Source organism: Elaeis guineensis, chromosome 13 (genome assembly GCF_000442705.2).
Source record: "Elaeis guineensis isolate ETL-2024a chromosome 13, EG11, whole genome shotgun sequence".
Classification (NCBI taxonomy): Eukaryota; Viridiplantae; Streptophyta; class Magnoliopsida; order Arecales; family Arecaceae; genus Elaeis; species Elaeis guineensis.
In genome coordinates this window covers 60,733,867-60,746,000 of record NC_026005.2, presented here as the reverse complement: position 1 = coordinate 60,746,000, position 12,134 = coordinate 60,733,867, and the positions used below count along the sequence as shown (strand labels likewise).

General features: G+C 35.8%; 1 protein-coding gene and 1 pseudogene across 1 annotated transcript in view; both read right to left on the bottom strand.

Annotated features, from left to right (window-relative positions):
- The window catches only part of LOC105060961 (aminopeptidase P1), a 34,367-nt gene extending 23,110 nt beyond the window's left edge, over positions 1 to 11,257 (bottom strand). Inside the window, exons 1-7 of the mRNA XM_010944861.3 lie at positions 11,066 to 11,257; positions 10,743 to 10,806; positions 9,102 to 9,241; positions 8,478 to 8,762; positions 8,212 to 8,334; positions 7,680 to 7,988; positions 3,949 to 4,035 (exon numbers count right to left, since the gene is read on the bottom strand). Coding sequence (XP_010943163.1) covers positions 3,949 to 4,035; positions 7,680 to 7,988; positions 8,212 to 8,334; positions 8,478 to 8,762; positions 9,102 to 9,241; positions 10,743 to 10,806; positions 11,066 to 11,158 — 1,101 coding nt within the window. The 5' untranslated portion in view covers positions 11,159 to 11,257. The remainder of the gene's footprint in view (positions 1 to 3,948; positions 4,036 to 7,679; positions 7,989 to 8,211; positions 8,335 to 8,477; positions 8,763 to 9,101; positions 9,242 to 10,742; positions 10,807 to 11,065) is intronic.
- LOC140853287 (fasciclin-like arabinogalactan protein 4) lies at positions 6,112 to 7,039 on the bottom strand (annotated as a pseudogene).
- Positions 11,258 to 12,134: the final 877 nt, after the last annotated feature.

The following is a 12,134-nucleotide window of genomic DNA, read 5'->3' as shown; positions in this document are numbered from 1 at the left end:
TGGGATTGGAACGTATCTGATTTGTCAGGTGACACTACTTGGGTTTCTTTAGGCTAGCACAGGTTTTTATTTTCTTGTAACATAGAAAGCAACTAAAGCAGATGAGTTGAATAGTTAGATGAATGTGAACCTAACACAAAGTGAGAGCTTACAACCCTGAATACCATCGAGTGAAGGTTGATTTCTCTCTTCAAATCTTACTTGTTCCATGTAAAAACAGTTATCTTCTCAATCTCCTATGGTCAAAACCAAACTGAAGTACCTTATGCCATAAAGAGACTACTTTTGCCCTTTAAGCGGAAAGTTAGTAATTCTTGTTGAGAAAATATCATTTTACTATCTCATTATTGACAAAGAAATACTGAAAGAGCATCGCACTAACATTGACAAAAATATTGCATTCATCAATAGATGATATTTTTCTGAATTATAATGAAGATCCTAAAACGTATCTATGTTAAGAAATGGGTTTTGCTCATGAGGTGCCTACAAAGGAAAACATATTTTCCTTGCAGACCTGCCATCATTGAAATTGAATATGTTAGAGTAGTAGACTTTTTAAGAGATATGTAAGTGCATTTTTCAGGGAGAACCAATCAACCTACATGAGCCATCACTTTTTCACTTAGGACTCGTTTAATTCACAAAAAGTTGGGGGGGGATTGTGGTCAACCAGAAATGGAAAAAACCGCTCTTATTTGGTTCAAGTTTTCCAAAGAGAGATTGAAAAAAAGGTGTTCTCATGTTTCCTGGGAAAAAAAACACCATATAGGCATGGGTTTTTGGAATTCTCATGGGATAAAAGAATTGAAGGCTCTTTCTTTTCCAAAATATCATTTTAAGCCATTAAAGATCTATGATTGAATTGAACATTCTCTCCATCACAATGCCTCAAACCTTCCTCCAGCATGATCTATGGCTAAAAATACCCTTAACCATCATAATTTTGTATTTACAAACAATGGTAATGCGTAGAATAAGATAAGATTTTTCCTTGTATTAAGGGTATAATAGGTATTTTACATAGTTTTTCAAAAAAAGTAGATGCTCAGTCAAACATAAGCTACTCTATAATAAGTCACTTTTTTCATGGTCAATCAAACATGCCAAAACCATTTTCTCAAGCATTCTCGGGAATAATATTCCATGTAAGAACATTTCTTCCCGCGAACCAAATGAGTCCTTAGTGATTTTCTTCCCAAATTCACAATCAAACCGAGCAATTATAAACATCACTTGGTATGTCGCATAGCTTTGGTTGCCTATATTCAAAGTCATAATTGGCACAACTATTATGAGGACAAGATGCATGGAGTATATCTCATGAAATTTTTAGCTCAGGTTCCCCCTTTATAATATTTGAATCTACGTATTATACAAGCATGTAATTTCCTTTTATTTACTCTAGATTTATTTTGAGGGTTCTAAGTTCTGAGTTTTAATGAAATCCAACAGACTCAAGAATGCCAATAGAAATGCTTGATGCAAATGGTTCAAAAAAGCTTACAACAACAACTAGAGAGCCATCTGTCATCAAACTAAAGCAGCTAAAAGGATTTTGATCATGTCATAGCAGTTTGTACATAAATCGTGCACCAGACAAATATAGGCATAGGCACATGGTATAAGGGTTATCTACCACTAAGTAATGCATATGCATCCTCATCAATCTAAGCCAGCACATGCCAATGGGCACAACTCAGTAGTGCAAACTCATGTCCTTTTCTATGAACCCTGGCATGTCAACAGCACACACTATACAATACTACATTGTGTTGGCCCATAAACATGACAGTTGTGATGCGTGACACTTCAATCCTTGGCCAGAAAATTTCATTACATAGAATATGATAGTCTGAAGATAAAGATGAGACAGTTGTTATTGAACTATTAATCAGATAAGCTATATAAAAGATTGAGAACTGCAGAAATTAAAACTCAGTGGAGGAGTTACAGCTTTTCTCATATTAGGCCTATCAAATTTGCCAATATTCACTATTCTACAACTGCCACAAGATGTGAAAGACTAAGTTTCCTCTTTTGTTACTTTTAATGTCAAAGTCAATACCAACAGGAGGGACAAAGTCTAGGATTAGTTATTGTCCACTTGGGCCTTCTTGAACGACTCTAATCGACAATAATGAGTAGTCTTAGGCTTTGATTGGAGTTCCGTTTGTTTCTTTATAAATAACCCTGTATTTAGTATTTGAAGATTGACTTGAACAGCATAAAAATCTTAATACTGTCTAACGTTCTATGCGAAAATTTTTCCAAATATTATATTCTTTTTGCTTCTCCCTCTTGATCTCTTCTATCCTGTTCTTCAATCTAGATTCTCTTTGACCTGGTTGATATAAATGAACCTATGTTCTTGTGTATAAAACTACAGCAAAGCAGAATAAACTTATCCATTGCAGTTTGTGATCAAGTTATGGAAATATGCAGTTGCAAGATGCATAACCACATTGTTGCTAATTATTCTTTTCATGGATCTTTAAAGTAACATTCAACCTACAGTCTAAACTATGGGAATTGATGCTTAAAGATGACACATGAGCATTCAAGTCTGTTAAGCAACAATTTGGGTACCCAAGGAGCAATTTTGATGGATGGAACATATTTGGTTTCATCCATAATTATACTCAAACTCTCTTCAATTTTTTAGTTATGCAAACTATGGTTGGACCATTTCATAAACTATAATGCATATGCACATGAATTAATATTAAATTGATTATTTTGTTGGTTATGTATCAGCATGTTGCTACATATTTTATAACAGATACCATAGTAGCATCTCATCAACATGATCCCGAACCAACAAGTAATCAATTTAATATTAATTCATGTGCATATGCACTATAGTTTATGAAATGGTCCAACCAAGCTTAACCATTTGGGTTTTTAATTATTAAATGAAACTCATTGAAGTGTAAGGCCTACATGGGAGTTGGGTACACTTGTCCAGATGTTTCATCAGATCACAAGGCAACTTAAGTGTTTGCGATGGCAAGATGAGTCTTAAGCCATGTTATCTAAATGCTCAGCATGCATACAAAGTTTTCAAGGCATGGTTATCCAAATGCTCAGCATGCATACAAAGTTTTCAAGGTATACAAAGTGTTTGCAGTTGAGCCTCCAAAAATCTGACAAGAAAAAAAAAAAAAAAAAAAAAAAAAAAATATATATATATATATATATATATATATAATATAGTAATTAATAATTTGACCACTTAATGCTACTTCACATAAAAAATTATTTTCATATCTCATCACATAAAAGAAAGTTTTGACACTTTAGTAGAAGCATCAAGAAAAAACTGAGACTTGAAGTTTGAAATATTTGAATTAGCACAGAAATGTACTTTACAAGGCCCTCCACAATTATATGCCAAGTGCCAGCATGTTGGGCATAGTTTGGCAATCCAACCCATTTCTAGAGTACCAAGGAGCATTGTCATGTTTAAGTGTCTAAAAGCTTTGACACTAGATTTCTTAAAAACATGGGCTTTGATGGCTAAAACAACATCAAGTCTTCAGCAAGGTTGAATTTGGGATTTTACTTTCCTTTTACCATGAAGGGTTCTTACCAATACAAGATTGCCAATATAAAATATGATAAAACCCTCTGTGGTAAAGATGATCAGTTGATACATGCAGGTGTTATGGGCCATTGCATTCATCATAATTTATAGGGGACAATAGCAAAATGGGGAAGAGATTAAAAGATCATGGGTGATCAAATGGGGAACTAAGGTGGAAAGGAATTAAATTCCAATTCCACCTTTATCTATGCAGGGTTCACTTGGAATTCACTCAAACACCTTTCCTAGGTAAAAAAAACATAAGCATATTTATTCATAATGAAATGAAATAACAACTATGTTCTTCCAATTAAGCTACAAGATATATAGCATGTGCCATGTACCACTAAAACTTAACTAACCTGATTATCCAGCCAAACAAGAAATTGTACAACAGCTGCACCATCTCGAATATGTGCCATTCTTAAGCCATCCAGCTCAGTAGGATTCTACAATGTGATGATAACGAGTGGATTTATAAGAAATAGAATAAGTTTTTGTCCTGCAAATACAACACATTGAAGAAAAATGCATATTTAAAGTATAACTAAAACTAATACCAATTTACTGAGTCTATCTTACAATACTTTTGTCCTTCCAGATCACCCACAAGATACAAAAATGAATTAAACAAAAAAACACTATTACTCTGCAAAGACACACATATATTGTCTTTAAACACAAAATCATAAATTTGAAACCCAAAGTTTTCTTTTAAATATTTTAATTATTTTAGCGTTCTGCATCCCTGAAGAATGATTAATTGTCACAAAAAAAATATAAACCACACATACAAAATTTATTTTCACAGAAAGCTTCTACTGTGCAGCTAACTTAAATTCTTTGGCAATTTAAAGCACATCCATTAATAATCTTACATTAATTACTAAAGTGGACATAGACAAGTTTTCCGGTCATCCAAATTATTGGGGATATTTGTATTTTAAGTCCAATTCCTGCCTGAAGAATCAGTTGAAGATGCAGGTAAATTGATGTTGCTGCTATAAATTTTCTTCATAACGGGACTTAACTGATTCACATATAAGTTACAAAATGACTGAAAAACCCATTGGTACTTTAACTTAATAGTCCAGAACAATAATTGCCGAACTAACTCGAACTGAGCATTTTGGCTTGTATGGAACCATACAATGCTGGCCTAGGATGGTTCAGCCCTCCATTTGTAGAAAACCTCCCCCCAACCTTCTCTGCTTGGCTTCAAGAGTTTCATTAGCCCCTCCCCACACTCGTTTGCTCTCTTCACCTCTCTTCGAGAGTTTCTACCCTCCCTTCACCTCTTGTTCACTCCCAGGTAAGCACACCATGGTCTCTCCCTTTCTCCCCCCTCCCTCCCTTTCTCTCCCCCTCCCCCTTCAAGAGGTTGGGTTAGGGTTTCTTTCTCCCCTTCTTTCTAACCCCCCCCCACCCCGGTGTCCATGACGGCCCTGCTCACTAGATTCCAGCCCTCCCACCTTCTCTCTCCCCCTTCTTCCCTCCCACCCTCACTCTCTCTCTCTCTTCCTCTCTCTTCTTCTCCCTCTTACCCTCCCTCTCCCAATTTTCATTACGGCCCAAAACAAAGATGTGGACCCATATTGTACCTAATTGGTCGCCATCTAGTTTAATCTCTGGTACCGATGTGGCAAACCTTGATACCAAATAAGAATAACAAGGGAATTTAAGTGGACTAACAAAGAAAAGGTGGTACTTTCCTAGCAAATATGACATGATAATACAGTTTCAACCAACACCTTAAGCAATTTATTAAAATGATGCAAATGGGAGTAGTCCATCAGAATGACAATTCAACTTAAGAGGATCTAATCTTTTAATTTAAACAAGGGAAGCAATAAGATTTCTTTTTCCCCTCAAGGGATAAACATCATCTCTACCAAATATTGCACCATCTATGCCCGCAATCTATAGTTCTAAAGCAAACCCATTTTGCATTTTTTGAACAAATAGATAAAATATAATCTTTGGGGTAAATTATAGAGACATCCCTTCAAGTTTGGGCAAAAAATACTTCAACCTCAAATTTTTTAAAAAAGCTTCAATCAAACCCCATAACTTATTTTTTCGTTGCAATATGACCCAACCTTCTATCTCTGTTCGGAATCATTATCACATGATCATTACGTGATAATAAAACAAATCTACAATTTCCTAAATAACCTTCCTACAAAATTAGATGCTGGTGTTTAATTTTCACAGGAAGTGAAGGAGGGGGGATGGAGATCAAGTGGCAATAGATACATACCCAATCATGGATAGCCTCTAGTTAGTTGTCTTCATATCCTCCAATTTTTTTCATCTTCTAGTTCTAATATAGAGAGAAGAAAAAAATCCAAATTTTGGGAGCAAAGAGATGCTCAAAATGGGAAGAACCTTTCCTATCACTTGCCCGAGAGAAGAAGAAAGGAACCATCTTTTTTAATTTCTCCAACTCTTTTTACCAATGGATGAACAGGAGTAAACTAGAAGAAAAGAGAAATGAAAACAAGTGAGAGAGAGATAGAGAGAAGAAAGGAATCACATTCTAATTGTTTGAAAAATTCCATCAAATTATTCCAATTCCCACAAGAACCCAATTTAATTCAAATTTCAATTTAAATTTCTTTCCCATCAAAAATTACAAAATATCAGAAAAAAAGAATCCCATACAAAATTCTGAAATACAAGCAAAAATGAAATTGAAACCTCTTCGTGGCTTTTCTACCACGTTTGCCCCCTTCGATGCGAATGCCCCTGCTTACGCCAGTGGCGGAGCCACCTCTGTTCCACTCCCCGATCTCAACTTAGCCCCTTTCCGGTGCTGCTTGACAAATCCTTGCCAAAGATCTCTTTTGGAAGCAAAACCCTCAAGATGGTGAAGATGGCGATGGGGTTCTGGTCGAACATGGTTCGAGTGATGCATGCTTGTAGCACACCGATGTCAATTACCATGGAGCCATTGACCCTGGTGATGTTGACGGTAAACCGGCCGGCCATCATCGCCTCCATGACGAGTGTTGAATGAATTGAATTCACGATGGACTCTAGCAACCCTACAAGCACTAACAATGGAGCATGTGTAACTAGAGCACCACTACCCTTTGCTCCGCTGGCAGCGACCGGAGCCGCTCCATCACTAATATTTTGGCAAAGGCCTCGTCAGTGGGGATGAACACTATGATCCTTACCCCCTGCTCATCCACCACCTCGAACTCCATCCTAGACATCTCTAGCATCGATGCCTCCATATTGAAGTCCCACCCATCACGCACATGCATGATATTCCTCGATGCCATTGCTTCCAACTCTCCAACCTGCCATGTTGAATAGGTACGCACCAACAGTGCATCTACCGATGACTATGCTCACATTGTAGGGCAGAGACTCCACGAGAGAGAGGACAATGACATTGATGAAGCAGGCAATGACAGCACCACCATGGCGGTTGTGAAGAGGGATTAGTCAGGATTGGAGCCTCGACAAAAATTTCCCCCAAAATTACTTCTTTCCAACCGGTAACCAATGGAAGGTAATTTAGACATTTTACACAAATTGTTAATGGTGTTGAGGCATGGATAAACAACTGGAGCACATTACAAAAAAAAAAGTTATGAGATCTAATTGAAACTTTTTAAAAATTCGGGGTCGAAGTGTTTCTTACCCAAACTTGAAGGAGTATCTTTGCAATTTTCCCTAATTTTTATTGTCAATTTTGCTCTCCATCCATCCTTTTATTCCACATGCATGTGCATAGGTTAAGCATTTCAATCTTAAATGAAGCATAATTTATACCAAGTTTTAAAATAAAGTAATATGATACTTGTAAATTAGTAACACTTCAACAATCTTTCATGAATCCCTTTGAATAGTTAGAATGAAAAAAAGGAAAAAAAGAGAAATATTCCTTAAAATTAAGAATTTTCCAGTCCAACTTCCTAGAATTTCCAGTTTGTGACTAGAAAATAAAAATGTGCACGCCACTGTTTCAATACTTGTGCAAAAGTAAGCATAGATATCATTTCTGTGAACCCATGAGAATGTGTTATTTTGCATGTAAACATACCACTGCTTTAGAACAATGGGTGACAAAGCAATTTACCTTAATAGCTTTTGCAAGGGCCAAAGGTGATTGCTGCATGAAAACCCGATCAGGCATGAGCTTTGAGTACAAGGCAAGAGAGCATGAACTTGGGTCAATCCATATCATATTATGTTTCTTTTCTTCCACTGTGTTATCAACATTTCCTGTCACATGTGAATCAACTTTTCCAGCTTTCTGAACATCACTTTGAGAGTCCCTAGTATCTGATGAATACTTTAGCCGCCCAGATGCAAGCAAGCTTACATCTGAATCAACTGTACTGTATTCCCGGATTTCAATTCCATTTTCATCCATAAAGCAGAATACCTGTTTTCAATAATTGAAGGAAAAAAAAAGGAGTATTCTAGATATTAGAGTTTGCATTTTTATCAATTTTCTTCAAGTTTTATCCAATATGTATTTTAAAAAAAAAATATGTATGCATAGGTAACTTTTCTGTATAAAGAATGTCGGTTTCCAAACATGAACATGAAAACATTTTTGCTAGAGCCACACAATCGACTAAGAACATATTCAATGGAAAACTGACCTCAGAAGAGATCTTTCTCTTGTCCACATAAAAGAATGCAGACTCAGATGTAACTACGGCATATGCATGTACGACTGGATTGTAGGCTACATCATTTCCTCGAACATTATATAACCAAGCAACCTAAATATAAATTCAAAACAATGAAATGTAAGAATACTATATCATCGCACAAAGTTAAGATAAGGAATCTGCAATCATAGCAAGAACAAGATTATTAAGGAAATCAGAAAAACAAATGAGTACAGAGGCATAGGAATCCATACCTCGTCAAGAGCAGTGACGATAATAGCATTAGCTTTTTCCACTTTAAGTTTTTTTCTCAGATCCTTCAATTTTTCTGCTACAGTACGGCCCGAGAATTTTAATGGATGTATAGTTACAGGTAGAATATCAGCTGAAGGCCGGTCTTTCCATACTTCATCAACCAAGTTAGAAGACAACTGAAATAATTTCTGTTTTTTCTTTAAGAAAGCCTGCTCCCATCTCTGAGCAGTTTCTACAGATACACACCAGGGATCAATTCCCACAATGGCATCGCTTGGTAGATTCTGATAGCACCACAAAGAAGGTAGCTTATTCAGACTTAAGATGCTAATCAAACTAAAATTTTAAGCTTTAGACCAAGAAGCAGTCATCCTTCCCAGATAAATGTCCAAGTGCATTCAGAATGTTGCTGAGATAACATAATGATATTCCCAAAATTTATCTTGCAACATATACCAATATCAATGATGAAAAAATTATCATTCACTGAGAAAAGCAAAGTGGTTAGAATTTGACTTTCTGCCATCTTAGAACCCAAGAATGAGTCCACTAAGTTACAATCCACAGTTCTAGGAATTAGCAAAAGGAAAGAAAAAGATTCACAAAAGAAAATGATGGCTCACATCAGCTATCCAAATTTCGACTGATGGGTCTTCTCCAATTCGCATGAGTTTCCACCGGTCGGTCAGCTGTTGTGTTGCCTGTAAGAAATACCGCCCATCGGTCCACAGCAATGCCTCATTCATTGTTATAAGAGCCAAACCTATTCAAAGATATACGGTTATAAGTGTATTCAGGAATATTCCTGAACATAACTATTTGAAACTTAAAAGTTAAAATCATAAATAAGAAGATATAATAATCTGAAAAAGGTAATAACTGATCTTTAGGAGTTCAGTAAAAAGAAACAAGATTCATAACTTCAAGGATGTCTTTATGGCATTTTAAATTTATTCTGGAAAGAGGAATCAGCTCATCAGGCGCCCTACTTGACCTATCAACTAACATTTCTTGATAACTTTTCAGCTACATGTTTTATCTACAATTCTATATATCAAATGGCAGTAGTTCAACATGTTGGAAAAGAATGTAGAAGAGATAGCAACATAGAATAAAAGCAATGAGAGAAATCATTGTCACACAAATAAGAGAAGAATACATTTGATTGGTCAACCATTCATGGGCCTTCTTCAGTATGAACCTTTTCATGATCAAAAAAGATCCATTGTATCCAAATCTCCAAGATTCTTGAAAACCAAACCTTAGAAATCCCATGTCCAATGACTTTGCCCATAATAAACAATTTAGTATTTTAATTGTCCTGCTGTTTTGGAGATAATGGAAACTCACATGAAACTTCCATTATTACTTTCTCGTTGCAATGTTTATATCTCAAGAAGTAGAAAATTGCATATAGTTGAGTATATACAGGTTTGTCATTGGATCTTCCTCTTTGAGGTTTACAAAAACCAATGAATCTAATAAGGCCCTACAACAAAATCCACACCAATGTTCCTCTTTCTAGCACCACACAACTTTAACAAGCATATATGTCAACAAATCATGAGCACCCTTGAAGATAATTATATATGCCGACTGATCCAACAATGAGGATACAAATAAGTCTTCCAGCTCTGACAAATAAGTTATTTACTTCTCCATCATGGCTATGACTTCCTACAAGGGCGTGTTTGTTTTTACTTGTCAGAAGTATCTAAGGTTGGCTTTTCAGAACTTGAGTATTTGGCTGAACATCTGGCTGGTTCTGCTATTTGTTTTACCAGAAGTTGGTGAAAAGTGAAGGCAATTTTTTGACATTAAAATTATTGTTAATTTATTATTGAAAATAATTATCACTTATACATTGCCTAAAACTACTCATGATAAGAGAGTTGCAGTCAAGTAATCATGCACTGCATCCTATATTTTGTTCTTTAATTATCTCCTCTCATCTTTAGATGATATCTCAACGGCAATTGATTTGAACTTCATACGGGAAAATTTGCATTAAAATTAGCTCAATTTTCGTGACACAACTCCAGAAATTTATCCAAAAAAAAAAAAAAAACAAATATCTAGAAACTTGAGATGCTGTAGCTATGATCAGCATGAATCGTGCTAGGAGACAGTTTTTATGAATCAGCTAACAGGCCAATTAAAAAAGAACAAGATCCAATTGAACCATATAAATAAAATAAAATGAGAATTTACGGTCCCCAATAAAAACAAACAAGGTCACTTCCTGACGGAGAGAAAAGCCTCACCAGCACTTCCAGTGAATCCAGAAACGAAGGCGCGCCTTTTGTCCCTCGCGGAGACATATTCACTCTGCGACACAAGATCGCATCAAAAACTCCACCCAACACCACCAAAAGAACATCAAATAAAGAAGCATTACCGTTCCCGATCGAATCAACACTAAAAGTTAGCAGAAAAAGAAAAGCAGCTTTTCCACCGGGCAGAGGAAAAAAAAACTAATACCTAAACAAGAATCCGACGCAAATGAAACCAGAAACTTCGATAGAAAACATCGAAACTCAGGGATCAACGTCTTTCGATCGGGATGTTTAGAGATCGAAAACCTAACCTGGTGGTTGTCTTCGGACGGGACGACGAGGGCGTGGAGAGGAGGGGAGTGGGAGGCCATTAGGGATCGCAGGGCATCGAGGGGGTCCTCCATGGCGCCTCGTTCCTGACGACTTGGATCGGTGATTGGAGAGGAAATAAACCCCCAGGAGGAGCGGCAGCGTTTTGTTTTATATGGAGAGAGAACGGGGGAGGAAAGGAGAGCGAGGGTCGGCGTTCACGATGTCGAGTGCGCTCCGAATACGGGAGGTCGGACCCACACGGACGGGATGGAACAAGCATCCCATTTCGGCTTGGTGCCAATGGACTCTGGGAAAGCTGTCGGAGCTTAGCCCTGCTTTTTCATCAGCTTGCACAGATATCATAGTAGCTATTATACGATGTCATGGTGCAAAAGCTTCCTTTCGTGTGCAAACAACAACCCGAACTGCATTCTCATAGATGATAAAAAAACAAAAATATTTGAGATTCTATTAAAAATTATTATTTTAAGTTCACAACCAACTTGTTGTTGGTGGCTTAGCTCGGTTATCAATCCAGGTTGGATGCAGAGTTACGTGATTAGGCAAAATCATATATATAAATAAATATATATATATATATATATATATATATAATATTTTGTGAAAAAATATTTGAGTGTTGTCAATTCATCTTCGCAAATAAGTTTTGTTATACCATCTGAAAAAAATATCTTTTCATATTAAATTATGTTATTAATGTATGATATTATTATATTCTTACAATTAAAGTCTATTTATATAGGTAGTTAAGAATATGAAGTGATCTTAAGAATTTAAATAAATATTATATTATTATTTAGATATATTTTTTTTTAATCTGATTATATCTAGAAAAAAATTATTTTCATACATCCGACTCCGTGCGATACACAGGTCTTTGACTAGTTTATTATATATTTCATTAGGATAAGTAGTATAAATAGATGGGTATGCATGCAGATATAAATAATCATAATTTTAAAATTATATAATATTTTATTTTAAAAATAATATATTTATAATATTATTAATTTTAATTTTTAGGATTGATTATTTATGAGGAATAGA